The sequence below is a fragment of the Mustela erminea genome, chromosome 20, assembly GCF_009829155.1.
Source record: "Mustela erminea isolate mMusErm1 chromosome 20, mMusErm1.Pri, whole genome shotgun sequence".
NCBI classification, from domain to species: domain Eukaryota; kingdom Metazoa; phylum Chordata; class Mammalia; order Carnivora; family Mustelidae; genus Mustela; species Mustela erminea.
The window spans coordinates 23,480,008-23,498,106 of record NC_045633.1 but is presented as its reverse complement, the minus strand read 5'-3'; the positions used below and the strand labels follow the sequence as shown (position 1 = coordinate 23,498,106).

At 60.8% G+C, this 18,099-nt stretch overlaps 1 protein-coding gene across 3 annotated transcripts; it reads right to left on the bottom strand.

Annotated features, from left to right (window-relative positions):
- Positions 1–7: 7 nt before the first annotated feature.
- Positions 8–7,619, bottom strand: CIAO3 (cytosolic iron-sulfur assembly component 3). Of its 3 annotated transcripts, none has more exons than XM_032327137.1 (12): positions 7,487–7,619; positions 6,319–6,414; positions 4,724–4,867; positions 4,314–4,446; positions 3,730–3,864; positions 3,320–3,438; positions 3,010–3,139; positions 2,276–2,348; positions 1,700–1,837; positions 1,085–1,242; positions 697–931; positions 8–505 (listed from the first exon to the last, which is right to left on the bottom strand). In XM_032327137.1, exons 1-12 carry the CDS (start codon positions 7,550–7,552, stop codon positions 127–129), a joined length of 1,806 nt encoding a protein of 601 aa, XP_032183028.1. In that variant the 5' UTR covers positions 7,553–7,619; the 3' UTR covers positions 8–126. The 3 variants fall into 3 exon arrangements, with proteins under 3 accessions (XP_032183028.1, XP_032183029.1, XP_032183030.1); XM_032327138.1 differs by lacking the exon at positions 7,487–7,619 and adding an exon at positions 6,502–6,614; XM_032327139.1 differs by having other exon boundaries at positions 387–931; positions 7,487–7,616.
- Between the last annotated feature and the right edge of the window lie 10,480 nt (positions 7,620–18,099).

Here is an 18,099-nt window from a genome sequence, read left to right as displayed (position 1 = left end):
TGGAAGCGTTTTCAGAGAGATCCCTTTATTAGATGGGGAGCCCTGTGACAACACGCTGGGCGGTCTCACCCCACTCTACCCTCTCCCCCACCCCTGTAAGTGGAGACCCAGCTGTGCAGATGGGACTCAGCGCCTGATCTCACGGGGTCTCTCTAACAGAGCCTGCTTCCTGCCCGGAACTGCGCAGAAATGCAAGCTGTCAGGTCCCAGAGACCATGGCGTCTTCAACGCCCAGTTCCAGGTGGGGCAGGTACGCCACCCCCAGCGTGGGGTGCTGTGGGCTGCGCACTCCTCTCTGGCCAGCGTTCCCTGCCGTCCAGGGCCAGAGGGCTCTCCGCCAGTCTGGCATGGATGACTCCAGGAATGGGGAGGAATCCCACTTTCGCTCTGCCTTAAGCTGCCCACAGGCCTGGGCCTTACCTGGGTCTCCAGGCAGCAGAGAGAACACTGATCGCAGACCTGGGCCCATGGGGAGGTTCTGGGACCTTGTGGAACCTCTGGCCTCCTGCGATGGGGAGTGTGGGTGAGGGCGGGCTGGAGGTCCCCTTGACTGGCTCGGAGTCCCATTTTTGTGTGGGTTCCAGCCCATCCCTGCAGCTCAGACAGGGTTTTGGGCTGGGGTGTCAGGACACGAGCTTCGTGGGAGTCCCAGTACCGGCTGGGCGGGACCGGCAACCCCGTGACGAGGCAGCCTACCATCTGATGCTGAGGCCAGAGCTGGCCATCTCCACCGCACGGTAGCTGGTGTGCAGCAGGCGGCCAGCCCGCTCTGAGCCCTCGCCCTGCAGCCAGTGCTCGTACAGTTCCTGGACACCAGGCGCATCCTCTGGCACCTGCACCGTCACCGCGTCGTACAGCATCTGCACGTGCTGGAGCAGCTCCTTGCTAGTTGTGCTGGGAGCCTTGAGCTGGCCTCCGCCGTTCAAGCAGCCTGTTGCAGAGCCAGGCAGGCGAGAACACGGTCACGGGAGGATGCCTGCACACGGGGTGTACAGCCTAGCCCCTTCCCACACTGGCTCTCCTGAGCCTCGGGGCCGCCCAGGCCGGGGAAGAGACGGAGCTCCCCTGCCACCCCTCCAGCTACCTGCGGGGCAGGCCATGACCTCCACGTAATGGTACGGGCAGCGCCCTCGCTTCAGCTTCTGCACCAGGTTCTGGATGTTGCGGAAGCCATAGGCGGCAGCAAAGTGCAGCAGGACGCGGCCCTCTTTCTCCAGGGTCACCTCCTGGAAGTCTTTGTTCCTAAGGGGAGCACAGGCTGGGCTCCCTCCTGCCTCCCACCCCTGCGGGCACATGGACCACCCCGACCGGCTCCTCCGTGAAGGACGGTGACGGAAGGAAAGGGTGGGAAGCTCACTTCGCTTGGTGTCCCAAACCTCAGGATGGGAACCCCCTCCCTCCTGATGATGGCCACCAACCTGGCGAGGTCAGACAGCCCCCAGCCCCCAGCTATGAAAGAGGGCATTATGTCGGGACAGACCCTGCCAACCATGGTCTCTGGGGGTTCTCGACCACTGTGACAGGGAGGCAGAGCCCTGGAGAGCACTGGCCGGAGAGGAGGTCTCGCCTCCTGCCTGGTGCCCTGGGTCTTTGCCAAACCCACCCTGCTGTCCTCCAAGCCCACCTCAGCCAGGAGACCCAGGCCGAGGCTGCCCCAACTGGGCTAACCTGTTCCCAAGCTCCAGCTCTCCTTACTGACCTCAGGGGTCTGTAGGTGACCTCATCCACATGGATCCCAAAGAGCTCCTGGGCTGCATGCCGGAACACATGCTCCAGGTAGCCCCCCGAGCCTCCGCCTCGATGGCTGGTGGGCTCTTGGGCAGATGCGCCGTTGCACCTAGGGAGCAGAGCATGGCCTCAGGGGGCAGCAGCAGCTGTTGCCCACAGGGCTTTCGATAGCTTCTGTCTCTTGAGTTTGGAGGAGTTGCTCTCTAAACAGGAAAGGAGTCTGAAACCTGGGGGCTCTGTGTGTCAGGTGGTAGCTCAGGTGGGAGAAAGATTATCTGTCTGTGAGTAACCTGTTTCGGGAGCTCAGGCCTGGGTCGGGTTGGGGTCGGCTGTCCATTGGCTGTCTCGTGAACCTGACCACCTCTGTGCACCCCAAGACAGACCACAGGGCAGACATGGGGCCGACCAGAAGGAAGCCGCGTGGGGAGGAGTAAGGGAGGGGACGCAAACCACCTCCACGCGCTCACTCCTGCTTGTCAAGACATCGGCAGCCCCCAGACCCACAGCATGGCACCCTGACCCCTCTCCACACTAGGAGGCGACTTACAGACTGTCCAAGGGGGCTGGCTCCAGCTCCGAGAGGGAGACCCCTTCTTCCTCTAGCAACTTGAAGACTTCTCCTACAAGAAGACGCCAGCACAGATGCTCTTCAGCTGAGATCGCAGTAAAAACGGTGAGGAAGCCCATGGCACCCGTGCCCCTGGCGAATGGACACCCCGACGCCCACCTCCCGGCTTGTGGGTGGACGAGAACCCAGTCACAGGGCAGAAGGAGGACCCACTTCTGAAGCCCTTCAGAAGAGCCAGCCCGCGCCCGGGACCTGCAGCCCGCCCTTGTGCCGACACAGCTGGGAGGGGGGGGCACGCCCATTCCTGGGGCACGCCTGCCGCGGTGTGCTCCCAGCTTCCCACCAGGCAGACCAGGGCGTGTGCTCGTGCAGGGGGACCTTCCCCGCACTGGCTGGGCTCCCAAGCGTTCACCCTTCTGTGTTTGAAGCCCTCGGGAGACTCTGAGAGGCTGTTCAACTCAGAAATGGGGTGAGCCACGAAGAGTCAGAGCAGCTGACGGGAATCTCCGCCCACCTCTCCACACAGCCCAGTAGGACAGGGTGGCCCGTTGGCCACAGTTCTCCGAGACAGCAGAAAAGGGTGAAGTATGGCCTGGCTCCCGGGGAGGACTGGGGCTGCCTCGTCCACAGGGGACGGCGGCTCCAGCCATAGCCGACGGGCGGGACTCAGGCAATGCCATCCATGCCCTGCGGTCAGGGCAGCGGGAACCGACCTGTGGTGACCACGCAATCCACATCACGAGTCTGGTGCTCCTGGCTGAAGAAGTCTGGTCTGGAAGCTTCCAACTTTTTGTCATAGCAAGGCATCACCGTCACATGGTAGATCCTGTCAGGGGTCAAATGCTGCCGAGAAATGTGGAAATGTGGAGTCGTGGCCTGACCCAACAGGAAAGGGGCCCATCAGGTAAGGTGGGGGTGACACCAGCCAACAGCCAGGATGTGACCGTGGTTCTTTGTGTGGGTCTTGGCTTATCTTTCAGGATGATGGCAGTGACTGGTTCATAGCTGGAATGTTCCTGTTACCTGCTGCTGGGCAAAGAAGTCCTTGACCAGGGAGCCCATGACCTGCTGCGGGGACCGCGCTGTGCTAAGGTGAGGGACAAGGAAGCTCCCATGCGTCTTCTCCGCATAGCAGATCCAGCCTGAGGCCGACACCGGGAAGAAAAGGAGCATCTCACCGGCTGGGCAGCAAGTGACAGGACATTCTGCAGGGGACCGACTCGTGCAAGGAGTTACAATCCCATTATGGAACATCCCTCGCTCTGCTGTCACTGTCGAGTGCTGCTAGCATCAGTGAGGTCATGGTCACGGTCTCGGGGAACTGAGTGACTCTCAGGGCGCCTTCTTCCACCAAGGAGGCCATCCTGCCAGAGCCTGTGCTGCTCCCCCCACCCCAGCGTTCCTGTTCCCTGTGTCCAGCAGTGTGGACACACCTGGACAGGCTGACGTGAGCACAGGCAAGGTCTGTGTGGAGCTGGCCTGTCCTCGGAACCGCTGCACAAATTCTCGCTGACTCTCGAGGAGACTGAAGTTCCTCGAGAAGGCGGTGTCGAACACGTAGTGCACCCCTGAAAAGCAAGCACCCATTTCACTGCCACAAAGGGCGGCTGAAACACGAGGCCCTGCTGGCCATGCCCCAGGAAGCTGTTGCCACCTGGCTTGTCCAGGACCGGCCACGTCCTGGTGGCACCCAGCCCACAGCCTCCCAGCCCAGCTCCTGGCTCACAGAGGCTGACCAAAGTTGATCTGAGCCAGAACCTGGGAAACGGGCCTTGATGACGCTCACTTAAACACAACACGAGAAGCAGGTAAGCTCCAGGCCGGGAGAGCACGGAGATGATTCAGAAGGTCTCTCTTAAAAGGCACAGCTCTCGTGTGTCAAACCAAAACTCTGGCCTGAAGTCAACTTGGAAGGTTCTGGTGTGTTTTGAGTTCAGTGACTCAGAAGCCTGAGGCGCCCTGTTGTGGGACCTACCCCATGCTGAGCTGGAGCGCTCGCACGATGTTTGGTGCCTACCGATTTTCTTGAAGAATGCAGTCAGCTTCTTGGCAGTGTCTGTAGGAGTCAGCTGAAATCTTGCGGCCAGTGACGCTCTGGATTGGGGCGACACAGAAACCACAACTAGCCTCTGCTGACTGGGGGCCGCCGTCTGCAAAGCAAGGGACACGTGCTCACTCGGCATGTTTCCGTACTCATCCCCAGGGGTCCGGTGCTGGTGCGAGCACGCCCTGTCTCCGGGGCATGTCATTTCTATGTGTAGGTGGGGCCCAACACTTCAGTGTTGGAGTAGGACAGGTCACTGACATCCCACTGACGCCACTTTGAAAATGAGGGAGTCACCTGGAGATCGGCCCTTGACAGCAAGAGCAAAGGATGCTGCAGTCGATGTCAGGCTAAAAAAATCTCCAAGACCGCCCACCACTTACCTTATTGGCATCTAGAATTTTCCGCAGTTCCTCATGGCTTTGCTGCGTGATGAGGACGGTCTCCGCGGAGGTGACACAGCCACTGCACGCCAGGCAGTCACCCAGTGAGATCTTGGCCTTCTCTAGCTTCTGAGTCCCTCCGTCCTGGAAGCACAGCACACGGTGTTCAACAGGGCCCCCTGCACAAGGACAGGAGCCCTTGGGATAACGGGACCCATGAAACCTTGATTCTCTGGCGACACTGACTACCAGCGTGGTAGCTGGCTGGCTCTGAATGCCACTAAACGTCTAAAAATTAAATATTTGCTGGAGAAGTACATACATTCTATATATAGTCTAGCTTCACCGAATTCTAATCTGGGCACCAGCTCAGCTGGCGCATCACAGGCGCATTAACGAGGCCTGCAGCCTATCATGGGTGGAGCATGGGTGTGCGGTCTGCAGAGCTGCAGGTGACTTGCCAGAGGCTCCTAGTCTACACTCGTGGGGCTGTGCAGAGGGGAAAATGTCAATGGCCAGGCTCCAACAGGAGGATGAGAAAGGCAAGGCTGAGACGAAGAGGGAGAGGGCAGAGTGAGGCGGTGGTCTGCTGAGCGAGCTCGACACACGGGCAGCAACAGCTGGACCGCCAAATGGGTGCAGAGCTTAGTGTGGGACGTGGGCCTCCAGGCTGACGTTCTGCAACTTTCCCGAGATGGAAGAGACTCCAGCTGAGCACCTTTACTCCCTCTGTAAACTAAGGAAGGGTCGGGGCCTGTGACCAGCGGGTTGAGGAGACGGGGACCCCCTTCCAGCCCAGCTCATCAGGACGGCGCTTCACAGCGAAGCTGCGATTTGAGCTTAGTGTGTATTTTTAGAGTTGGATGGGCCTAAAGGCCCAGGCTTTGATTTTGTGCCAAGAGACCTATTCCCAACCTCCCTCCACATCAGTCACTGTTGCTTGGTAAGGCAGGGCCCACTGATGCCCCCACCTCTCCTGGATCTCTTCACTTGTGGGATCACCCCCCGCCCCCAACCCTGAGGTGGTGTTTCCTTGTGCTTGGCTAGGCTTGGGCAGGAGCTGTGGTGTGCTGCCGGGTCACACTCCTGGCCTGAGCAAATGTCCAGTTCTCTCCCTGTGAGCGCTTGATCCCCGGTCCAGCCCTGCCCTGTGCCCTCTGAGGCTCCTCCCCTGCCCGGGAGAAGTTCCTGGGCCAGGTACGCCCATGCCTGTGGCCCACGGGACGGCACAGACACTCTTGAGGGTCCAAACGGCAGATGGTCCTTAAACCACCATCTCGTTATTGCGCGATTATACAGGAAGCACAGGTTCGCTGACAACAAGCTGTCTGAACTGGAAAATCCCACACAGTGAGAAACCACGGAGAGAGGGAAAGGGAAGACAGAGACCACCAGCTCCACAAGAGGAGCCCCTCTGCAGACCAAGTGAAGCTCCAGGCTCAGCCTCTGTGCCCCTCCACCCCAGCCCCCGCCCTATCCCCGCTCTCGTGGCCTTGACAGTGAATCTGACCACAGTGAGAGGTCTCCTGGTCACCGTATTTGTGACTGGGAAGAGCAGCATGCATATGCTTCTGGTCATCTGGGCTGGAACTCACCTGCCTGACCTGGAAGTAACTCCCATCTTCTTCAATGTGGATCTTGGCCATGCCACTTCCTGTGCTCTTATCCACTTTCATGGGCTTGACGCAGTCCTATACAAGGAAGAGACCCCAAATGGGGGCCTGAGTGCACGCAGGTTCCCCAAGAAGAGGAGCGACCTGGTGGTCACGCCATCACACCTGACTTTCGTCCAGCCACGGAAGCAGTCTTAGCAGAAAGGCGGCTTGCACAAGGGGTACACGTTCGAACAGCCCACCAGCACCAGCGGTCACCCTGCGGCTCACAGCCAGATGAAGGCCCGTGCTGCCAGCTGCACGCTCACGCCCTGCAAGCCTGCCCGCTCTGAACTTGACTCTTGTTCTCAGTACGCGAACTGGCCACTGAGACGACACCCAGGAGCCACCATTTCTGCACCTCGGCAGGAATGCTTTGCTCGGAGGTCACCGCCCTGCCCAGGCCCCAATGAAAGGAGTTTCTTCTTCTCCCCAACTCCCCAAGTTCCTGGAAGTTTCCCTGTCAAAAGAACCTCTCTGGCGGTTGCTTTCCCAGGGATGGTGTGCCCCAGAAAGCCCTGCCCAAGGTGCTGTGGCCAGCCCCGCGCCCCCCCCCCCCCCGGGCCTGTCCCGCACAGCCGGTGCGCTTGATAGGGAGGGACACCTGATGAGGACGACACTCCCTTGCCAGCGTAGCTGTCCTGCCTCCCTTAGGGGCAAGCTCCGCCAGCGACGACCACACACCCCGACGGACACCAGGTAGTCACAGCAGGTAACGCCATGGGACCAGCTCCTCGGACCTCCGGGACAGTCCCGCCTCTACCAGAGGGAGTGGATAGGGTCGCCCAGGCCCCAAGCCCAACATTGCCCGGGGGGTGACGCCGGCGGCCCTGCCCGGCTTCCCCCCGGCTTCCGGGTGCGCACGGTGACAGGCCACTCGGCACGCCCCCCACCCGCGGCCTTGGCCAAGCTGCACTCCTCGAAGCCTCGCGGTGCCGTAGCCCTGCTCAGGCCATTGGCATCCCCGGCCGCGGCTTCCCATCGGGTGGAAGCTGGCCAGGGCGCCGGAGGCCCGGCGGGCGCGGGCGGATCCCGTTTCTCAGGGGAAGAAACTGAGCGGGTAGCGGGGCCCCACCCCACACACGGCCTCCGCCCCCGCGGGCCGGCCCACCTGAGAGGGCCCGATGAAGTCATCCAGGTCCGTCAGCTGCAGCGCCCCGCTGAAGGGCGACGCCATGGCTGCCGTACTGTCGCGGGGCTCCCGGCGCAGAAGTCGCCAAAAGGCGCGAAACGGCAAGCGCTTTCCGCCACGCTGCCGGAAAGCGCCCCGCGCGGCGCATGCGCATCTGTCCCCCCCCGCCGGGCGCCTGGAAGGCGCGCGCCCCCTGCTGGCTGGCCCAGTTCCGCCGAGGAACCTGTCGCCTTCCCTGCCTCTTGGGCCGCGACGGAGGGAGCCGAGAGCACCAGAATGACGTCTCCCTCCCCCAGGGCTCCCCTGCTGGCCAGTGTGCGGCCCCACAGCCCTTGACCTGGGAATTTGCAGCGGCAGCGGCTTCGCTGTACTGGGTCCCACAGACGCTCGAGACCCCAGAGGGGCGCCCGGCCCTCGTGGGCCCCCAGTCTGGGCGGCGGGGTGAGGAACGTGCGGGTGACGGGGACATGGGCGGCTGCTGACCAGGCCGCGACGGGGCGCGGAGCCGCGGGGCTCCGGAGGGCGCTCGCGCGCTGCTGGCCCGGCCTCCGACGCCGCCCTCTGTTACTTGGGGGACCCCATGGAGAAGACTACGCTCCCCCATGAGATTTCGCAGCGTGTAGCAGGGCTGCTGCCGGCCAGACGCCCGTCTCCAGCCGCCGTGAATCGCGTCGAGTCCAGCTCCACGTCAGTGACCCCCTTTTATTAGAGCTCTCCGGAGGACTCCCGGAGCTGGGTCAGGCGTGCGACGCGAGCAGGGCTGGGCTCAGCCCAGGACGTCCGGGGGAACCTCAGGCCTCAGGGCCCAGCTTGGCCTGGGCTCCCGCTCTAGGGAGTTCCTGCCCCAGTGTGGGCTTGTCCTGGAAACTCCCACACCTGCCTGTGGAGTTTCTTGGCGGTGCAGAGAGCCCAGCCCCCCCCCCCCCCCCCCCGCGGCTGGGGCAGCCTTCCCGTGGGGGCGGGGGTGTAGCGGCTCCTCTTGGCTGCGAGGACAGGAATTTCCGATCCAGCGGCTGGGCCTGGGGCTGGGGGGAGATGGGGAGATGTTCCCCAGTAGCTAACCCAGGTGGACTTCCAGGCCCCACCCATCCCTGTCCTGACCGGGTCTGCGATAGGATGCCTGAAACTCCACAGTCCCAAGTGGTTCTTAGGAGTAGGGAGCCCCAGACAACCTTGGCTTCCCTGAAATCCCCCAGAGGAGGTTCACAGAAAATACCGGAGCGTAACAGGCGGCGGTGGGCTGGGGCAGGATTGGGATCAGTCAGAAGGAGAGGGCTTCCATGGGAGAGGCTCCGACTGAGGCTGGGGTGCAGGGAGGGTTCTCCCAGCGCAGGAGTGGGGAGCGCACCACGGGGATGCCAGAGCCCACGTGGGTGCAGGGCCGGCCTCCACCTCCCTGCCCCCCTGGAACCCAGGTCTGCAGGCGCAAACCAAGTGGAGCAAAGGGTGGGGGGATAAAAGGCGGGAACAGCCCAACTGCCCTTCAGCAGAAGAGTGGTGAAAGGAACTGTGGTCCCTCTCTGCCGCGGAGGAGTACTCAGATGTAAGGCAGGGCAAGCCAGGGACGCCCACTGCCGTGTGATTGACCCCCCCCCCCCAGGACACGAGGCTCGGGGAGAGGAGCCCCACAGAACGCCCCACATCGCTGGACTCCATTTCCAGGACACGCCACGGAGACAGCAAGTAGCTTGGGCCTGGGGCCCTGGGGCCTGGGGAGGAGGTTTTGTGTGCGGTGATGAGAAGCGTTGGAGGAGGAGGTGTGGTTACACCTCCCTGTGAACGCAGCTGACGCCTGGACTGCGGCGCGTGCACGGGGTCCCTGGGGCAAATTCTGTCGCGTACCTGTTGCTACAACTTAAAAATAATGTCACGTATCAAAAACCCCGTTGAATTGCACAGTTTAAGTGGGCGGGTTGTATGATATGTGAGTCTGTATCTCGTTGAAAGCAGGGCATCAAGGTGCCTCCAAGAGTGGGACAGTGAGTGAACCTGAGTCCTCCTGGCTTCCAGCCCCCAGCCCCGAACCAGAAGCTGGCCAAAACAGCTTCTGGTTCGGAAACTCCACCTGGGGGTCTCTGATACCACATGCGCATGCACACGCAGGCACACGTGATGAGGGCCCCTGGAGACCCTGAGGCCCCTGAGCCAACACCATGCCTGCCTCCTCTGTGCCTCTGCTCTCACACCTGCAGATTGTTTCATCATCATTACTGAGTACTGGCCGCACACTTCCCATGTGCAATGCCAGGGTTTACACACGTGGGGGAAACGGAGGGCCCTGCAGCCAGCCCGGGCCACGGGGTGTGGGCACCCCATTCCCTGAGCTGGGATAGATGCAGAGCTTGGCTTCTGCTCCAGGTGTGCCTGCAGGACCCCCTTTGCCCAAAGCCAGCCAGCAGATCTTTGGGTGGGAGCAGGCACGGTTTCCACCGAGGTGCATGGAGCTGCCGACCCCTCCTGCAGTCTGGGGGACTGGTCGCAGGGACTGGGCCTGTGTTAGTGTCCAGTGCTCCTGCAACAGGGGTCACACGATGGGGGGTTTATAATAACAAAAGTTTTTTTTCTCGGTTCTTGAGGCCACAAGTCTAAGGCCAAGATGTTGGCAGGACCTTCCAAAGGTTCCCTCCTGCCTGGCACCGCTCCTGGTGGGCCCGGGCAGCCCTGGGCACATGGCTGTGTTTCTCCAGCCCCCACGGCTCCGTCGCAGAGCTCCTGTGTGTCTCCCCTGCTGTTCTAAGGACACCCGTCATTGGACTCAGGGCCCAGCCCACTACCCAGCATGATCTCTTCTCAAAACCCTCAACTTAATTACATCTGCAACGACCCTATTTCCAAGTGAGGTCCCATTCACAGGTTTGGGGGACATGTTATTTGAGGGGCACCGTTCAACCCACCATAGCCCTCATGTCGAAGTTCTTGTGGGACTCTCAGGGGTCAGACGACAATTGCATAATGGGATGTGTCTCCCCAGATCAGAGCCCCCCTCCCAAACGGACTGCCCTGAGGGGTGGGCTGGGACAGACCACCTGTGCTTGGCTGTCCCCACAGCCGGGCTTGAGCCACAGGTGTGTCTGGGCGGGCAGAGAGCCCGTGTGCAGTAGGAATACTACAGTCCAGGGTCAGGAAAAGTAAAAGGTGTTTTGTCTTTTCCAAGAAATGTTTAGGGTCTCCTGCCTGGATTAGTCAGAAGGAAGAGCGTGCAGCAACTCTTGATCTTGGGGCAGTGAATTCAAGTCCCATGCTGGGCGTGGAAATTGTTAAGTAAAACACTTTAAAAATGTTTTTAAGTTTTTCTTACACGTGTGATTTCAAAACATTTGTTACATTTTCCCATGTTATTGTATCATGAGATGCTAGAAAAGTAGAAATGGGCTTTGCTCCCCACCCCCCCTTCCGCATTGGTGTAGGGGGAAGGACAAGTGCTCGGGTGTGGCCCATGTGCTTGTGGTGTCCATCTGCCCTGTGGACCTGCCCAGACACTTGGAGCCCGTGTGGAGGCCCTGGGCCCCACGTTGGACACGGGGTCGGGGTCGGGGGGACAACCAGGATCCACAAGTGGGGGCTTCTTGCTGCATCACAAGCCCCTGTTGGTAGGTCAGTCAGGGTCAGTCACTTAGAACAAGGCTGGCCTCACACCCAAACAAGGACTTGTCGCCGTATGAATGTGTCCCCATGCTTTCTGTAGACCGGGGACTGTCCTGTTCATGAGGGTGACCAGTTAGGGGTCTCCTCACCATGTGAGGGTCTTCAGGCTCAGGGGTTTCTGGGGGAATCAGCCCAGATCCCCGTGGGTGCTGGGTGTCCTTCCCTATCTACATGGGTATGGGGCCACAGCCTTCTAGGCCACTCTCTGCAGACTCTTCCACGTCCCTGGGAAGCTCTGCAGGCCCTGGGCTGGGGGTGGGGGGTGGAGGGTGAGGGGAGGCCCACACGGGGTGGGTCTATGTCAGGGTGCTCCTGGCATGCCCATTCTCAGAGCCAAGAGAGAAAGCAGCCACTCTTAGGAGGACACACAGGCGCGGGTGGCTGCTGGTCGTGGCCAGAGGTGTCCCCGTCTGAGCCCCCCGGGCCTCCCAAACCCCAGGTGCACCTGGGCTCCTCGTGAAGCCAGACTCGTCCCTGGGCTCAACATACACAGCGTTTGATTAGTTGCAGGAAGTCACTGCGGGCAATGAGCACATCATTAGCAGTCTAATCAGCACGGGGTGCCTTCCCGCGGGGTGCCACCACAGCTTGTCAACAGGTGTAATCTGGCCACAGCTCTGGGAGGCCTGGCGCAGGCAGCAATTAGCCGCTAATGAGGAGGCCTGCGGTGACCTGCCCCGCCCAGGGAGAGAGCAGCGTGGGCCCCGACTGAGGGAGGGCGGTGGGGTCCGAGCTAGGGCCAGGGCACGGGGGCTTCTGGGGGCTTCTTCCGCCCCTAGTAGTGCAAGAAGCAGCAGAAGGAGCCGGTGGCCAGGAGGCCCTCACCGCGCTGCACACACGTTCGCAGGCACGGAAGCCGAGCAGGGCCCGGGGCTGCGTCTGCGGGGGCATGCCAGCAGGTAGGCCAGGAGGAAGGGAGGCAGCCCCCGACTCGTTTGCCTGACTCAGTGCCGAAGGAGAGAGCCGGGAGGGCCCGGGTGCCTGGCAGCACCGGTCTGTCGCGGGGTCTGCAGGCCGTGGCCTGGGGAGCATCGGGAGCACACGGAGCGCTCACAAGAAGGGCGCCCCACAAGGCTGGTCAGCCCCCCACTCCACGGCACAGGGCAGGGGGCTCTTTAGGCCTGCGTGAGCCCCGTGGTCCTGCCGTGAGGCATGCCAAGGCCAGGCCGGCAACCCCGTGGTGCCCACACTTTGGATTCAGCCCCCGGGTCGTTCAGGGGGACCCTCTGGGGCATCTGGGAAGGCAAGTGCGGGTGGTGGGACCCTGGGGCTGCTGGCTGGGGCGGGGACCTGTTGGGAGATCCCAGGCTCGGGCGGGCCGTGGATGCCTACTGTTTGCATGCACTGGTGCAGGGCGCTCACCCAGCGTGGCGGGGTCTCGGCTTCCGGAGGAACAGTCCCCCTCCGCCATCCTTGCCCCCCACCCCGGGTTCAGGGCCAGCTGGGGCTGGGAATCCCTGGTGGGGGCATGGGGGGGCCCCAGTGCGGCTCCCCTGGCAGATGACAGACTCAGAGACTGGAAGGGCCGCCCATGCAGACCTCCGTGGGGCTGAGGGAGGGTCACACACATGTCCACGTTCACGTCTGGCCCCTTGGCAGCCAGCAGCACCAGGTGGGCCTCTGGAGCACCTGCTTTTTGGGGACATGGGCATTACCCTTGCTCCGCTGCCATGTCTGAGCCGCCTCCTGACTCCCCATCCCTGTGGTTACCCACCTCTGTGGACCCCCCCATTGGCCCTGGGCAGCCCCTCCAATGTGGTCCTGCCTGCCACCTGCCGCCTCACCCCCAGCCCCCATGCCTCTGCTCCATGGAGCTTGGGTGGGGCTGGGTCATCACCCCCGGGAGAGCTCGGGGGGCCTGACTAGCACAGTGACTGGACGGCCATCGGGGCCCACTTGGGGTTCTCTGCATGGTGCTTTCATTGGTTGGCGAAGGTCAAGGCTGGCCTGTTCCCTGCGGGGGGGAGGGTCACCCTATGCACTGGGCCCCAGAGCCGAGCCTGGAAAGATCCCCGCTCAGGAGGTCATGGGTCCTCCTCAGAAGACCCCCACCCAGGCTCCCTTCCCTCCTGCCCTGAACGTCTCCTTGGAGGACACTCTCCAGCTCACCTACTTGGGCTGTGGCCGTTGGGAGTAGGCAGGCCCGGGGGGGTTTCCCACACTCCGTAGAAGATGAGGTCTCTCTTACGCTGGGGTACTGGGAGGAGGGAGCCAGCTGCCTGGGTGCAGACAGGGCTAGGAGCCGCTCAGCAGACTGAAAACCCCATGGCCAGGTTCATGCCATCAGGCCCGAGGAGCAGGTTCAGCTGGGCAAAGGGCCGTTCCATGTCCCCTCAGGACAGCTCCTCATAGACGCCGGTGCACCGGGTCTGGCCCGCCCTCAACTCGGCCAGTGCAGCCAGCTGCGGCAGGGTCAGCGGGCCCAAGTAGAAACCTGGGGTCTGCTCCGGGATTGCCTCTTCTCCCCAATATCACTGTGCACACCTGGGTGTGCTGCCCCCTTCCCCCCGTCTAGCTGAGTGTGAGCCTGCTCTGCTGCTCTGAGAGGGTGTGAAGGCTGCATCTGGCATAGTCACGCTGGGGGAGGAATGATGGCCACGGGAGGGCCTGAGAACCCAGCAGGCTGCCCAGTACCAGGGGGCCAGTAGGGACACACATAGGCTCCGAGACATAGCCCAGGCCTTGAAAGGCAGCGGCAGCGGGCCGAAGGGCGCCCAGGTCAACCCTGATCCTGGCCCAAGCCCCACCCAACCCTAGAACCTGGCCCACATGCACCTCCTACCCTGGGTCCTGGCCCACACTCCTCCCCCCAACCCTGGGCCCTGGCCCACACCCCCCACACCGCTGGGCCCTGGCATGGGTTCCTCACCCCAGAAGAAACCATCCTGTCCCTGTTGAGGGTGTGGGTTGGGGACGCACAGAGGCCTCTAGCTGGGTGCAGGGACTGAGCGGGGACAGGAGTCCCTGAGGCCAGGAGGAGAGTCAGTGGCCCTCAGAAGCAGCCCTTGAGGTCAGTGATGGCCATGGTGAGAGCTCTGGCCCCAGTGGAATGTAGCCTCCAAGATGATGGCATAGACCCCTGGGAGGTGGTGGTAGAAAGGCTGGGCAGGGCCCGACCGCGACAGACCCTCTGGTGAGGTCACTCCAGCCCCTGCAGCCCTGGGGGTCCACGGCGTACAAGAAGCCCACGGGGCTGGCAGCCTCAGCCATGGCCTCTGCAGACATTCCCAGAATTTCCAAGAAGGCCAGCATGTCTGTCACTGTGGGCAGAAGTCAGGCTCAGCAGGGCAGGGGATATGTCCTGCACCTGGTGATTAGCTGCAGCCACACCAGCCCTCGGATGGGCTCTGCCCGCAGGTCAGCCTCTGGCCAGCCTATTTCACTGATGGCTGCGGTCCCGCAGCCTGGGAACAGAGCAGCAAGGAAAGCTGTCCTGCCCACCAACAGCACCTAGCCACTTCTGGGGGCCAGGAGGGGGCCCGTCTGACACCCTTGAAGCTGGGGTTCGGTTGCAGGCATTTGCTGAAGTCGGCAAAGCTCTGAAGAAGCGAAGCTGTCCAGCATCCAGAGCCCACCGACAACAGACACCCCACCCTGCACGCTGGTGCCCATTTTGCAGAGCTGGAAACCCAGGCTCTAGAACCCGCTCGCAGGGCAGCAGCTGAGCAAGAACATGGCCCCAGGGGCACCTGACACCAGAGCTGTCCCCATGCTCCTCCACCAAAACCAGGGGCCCAGATTCTTGGGTGGGCTCTGGTCAGTCACTGGATCTCTCTGGGCCTCCTTTTTCTTCTCTGTAAAATGGGGATAAAAAGCCATCCCTAGTGGTTCTTCATTTGCAGAATGAATGTCGTGCTCTGGTCTGGCATCATGGAGGAAACCATGGCTCACAGGAGAGGAGCTGACCTCCCAGAGTCAGGAAGGCCGGGCCAGCCAAGGAAGGCTTCCAGGAAGAGGAAAGACCCATGGGTGGCAAAGGGTGCAAAGACCCATGACAGGTCTGCCCCAGGCCAGCAGACTCGACTCTGGTCCCTTTTTCTCTTTTTTCCACTTGGGGACAGATGTTTTAGGAAATCAGGCAGGAGACAGCCTACGGAATTCAGGCAATGGACGCTAGCCCCCACCCCCGAGAACCTGGGTCCTGCTGGGTCTGCTGGCTGGTCATCCCTGGAGTCGGGATGATGAGATCACAGTGAACTATGTCCACACCAGCACTCAAACCAGGCGTGACTGGACACCTCCCCTGACGAGGAACAGGTTTAGCCATGTCAACATGAAAGAAAAAAGGCTTTTTCTTCTTGTGCAGAATAAACAGTCCCAAATTCGTTTTGTTCACCCGGAGAGTGACAGGGCCAGCAACAGCCTGGAGGCAGATACTCCCAGCCCACGCCTGACTGGCAAGCAAGGGCAAACAGAGGTCGTGCACCAGGAAGGAGAAGCTGGTGTGCACCTGCGTGCCACCCGTAACAGCCAAGGTGGTGCTGAGGACAGACCCTGGGAGGGAACGCGCCTCCATGTTGCAAAGTTGCCTGGGAGGCCCGTGGGAGCCAGGCGAGGGCTCCGCTCCATGTGTCCGCGCCTCTGCTGCTGCTCTGTCTCTCCGAGGGTCATCAGCACCCGCTACCACCCACCCTTCTGATTTCGTGAACCCCCTGTTTGCACCGGGATTTCTGCGGCTGCCGGGCTCCTGATGTCTGCGGGTTCTGGGTGCCCACCGAGCCGGGGGCGCCATGACGTGTCGTGTTTCACATCTCCCTGTCAGCCACCAAGTGTCTGTTGAACGGGAATCCTGAATTCTGATGAAGCCAAGGTTACCCACCAATGCCACGTCGTTTCAGTTTGGGTCTGGGCCTTGTTCCTGGGTCAGCTCCTATCCACATGCTCTGCCGTGTGGAAGTCTCTAACGCGCTTTGTATCGGTCTGTCTGATGGAAGCCTGGAAGCCTCAGTCACTGCTGGCAGGCCATGTGACTCTTGATCTTGGGGTCATGAGTTCGAGCCCCATGTTGGGTGTGGACAGGACTTAAAAAAAATAAAATCTTAAGAAAAAACTTTGATAATTCTAGTAACTGACTCATCGTGGCATTGGCCTCAGTGGTTTCCTTCCCTCTGAGAATGAGTCACAGTTTCCTGGCTCTTCCTCTGATAAGTAGTTTGGATTTTTTTCTTAAGGGATGTGTAGTGGACACAGTGTTGGATTTTATCATGAACGCTGTGACCATCAGGTTGTGGAGACACTGCATTCTGTTATCTTCCTGTGAAGACACTGGATGCTTTTGTTTTGCGGCAATGAACATACTCAGGCTTGCGCTATGAGGTCTGCACACCCTGAGGGGTTAGAGTTCCATCTCAGTATCCCCTGCATATGCATGACTCAGGGGGCAGCAGGAGTCTTTGGTAGAGTTCAAACACAGAATCTGGGTCCCCTTCTCTGGCACTTTCCCTTCCAGAGTTCTCCACTCATTCTCTGGTGTCTGCTTATCCTGGGTTCTTTCCTCCTTCGCCCGGAAAAATGGGGGGTGGGGGATTCTCCAGGAGCCTGAGAGCTGGGGCCAGTGCCACCTCGCCTCTGGCTGTTTTCAGGGTAAAGCTACACACATGGAAATCTCCTCCTCCAGGTGTCAATTCCCTTTCAGAATCTACTGACTTTTGTTCATTTCCCTGAACCTTCGGGGATTTGTTTATTTTTACGTTTTGTCCAGAATGTTTTAGTCGTTATCTAAGGGTGGGACTTTTCTTTTTTTTTAGATTTTATTTATTTATCGGGGGGGGGGGGGAGAGAGCGAGCACAGGCAGACAGAATGGCAGGCAGAGGCAGAGGGAGAAGCAGGCTCCCTGCCGAGCAAGGAGCCCGATGTGGGACTCGATCCCAGGATGCTGGGATCATGACCTGAGCCGAAGGCAGCTGCTTAACCAACTGAGCCACCCAGGCGTCCCGGGTGAGACTTTTTTTTAAGGCATATACTCCCCTGCTGACTTTTCAGGGGAGATTTGATTGATAAATTGATTGATAAATTGATTTATCGTACCAGTCAGCTTTTGAATTCTGTTTGAATTGCCATTTGGCTGGGCTGCATATAATAGGAAGCCCAGCCCACAGAAGAAGTTGAGACCCAGGCATCTGTCTCCGAACCACTTAGCAAACAGAAGCCTTTATAGATATGTAATGCAGAGACAGGCTCTCCACAGGGAATTCTGGTGACAAAATTATTGTAGGAGCTGGAGGGAGAGCAGGGAGCCACGGGGGTCATTGGCTTCAAGGGTGTACTACGAGACTGTGGTCCACCGCTGGCACCCAGTGTGCAGATGCCGGCATCGGGCCAGATCAGGGGCTCATGTTTTCTGTCCTCACAAGAAGGTGGCTTCTACCTCCCATCAATACCAGTGTTGGGGGCTGGCAGGTTCCCACTGGCCCCACCACCATGGAGAGCAGTGCTGGGTGCCTGCTGGAGCTCACTCTGATGCTGATTTGCCTTCTGTGACCCCTGGGCTCACATCCAAGCCCCTCCCATTACCAGCGATGTCTGGGTCACGTTGCTGTGAGCCTAGAACTCGCTCCAAGAGCTCCCACTCTGGCCAATGCTCTGGGGAGTCACGCCCTGGCTGGGCAGCCACCGCCCAATCTGCTGACCTCGGGCTGGTGGGGTGGCCTGTAGACACCCTGCCCCAGCCCCAGCTGGGACGCCACACCCTTGCTCTGCCTCCTGGTCCCGGCCACTCTGCTCCACTGAGTCTCTTCTCTTGGGGGGAGAAATGGGAGTATGCAAGCTGGTGAAGGGAGGCCTCAGCTCGCAACGTGTGCCTGGTCCAGGCCCGGCGGGAGCTGCCACCCTAACCCACTGTAGAAAGGCTGGGCTGGGGCAGCACTCAGCCCTGGGCACCCCACCCCCAGGGGCTCCTCACAGGGCCTCCACCGGCACGTTCCTGCAGCCTGGCAAGGCCTCATTG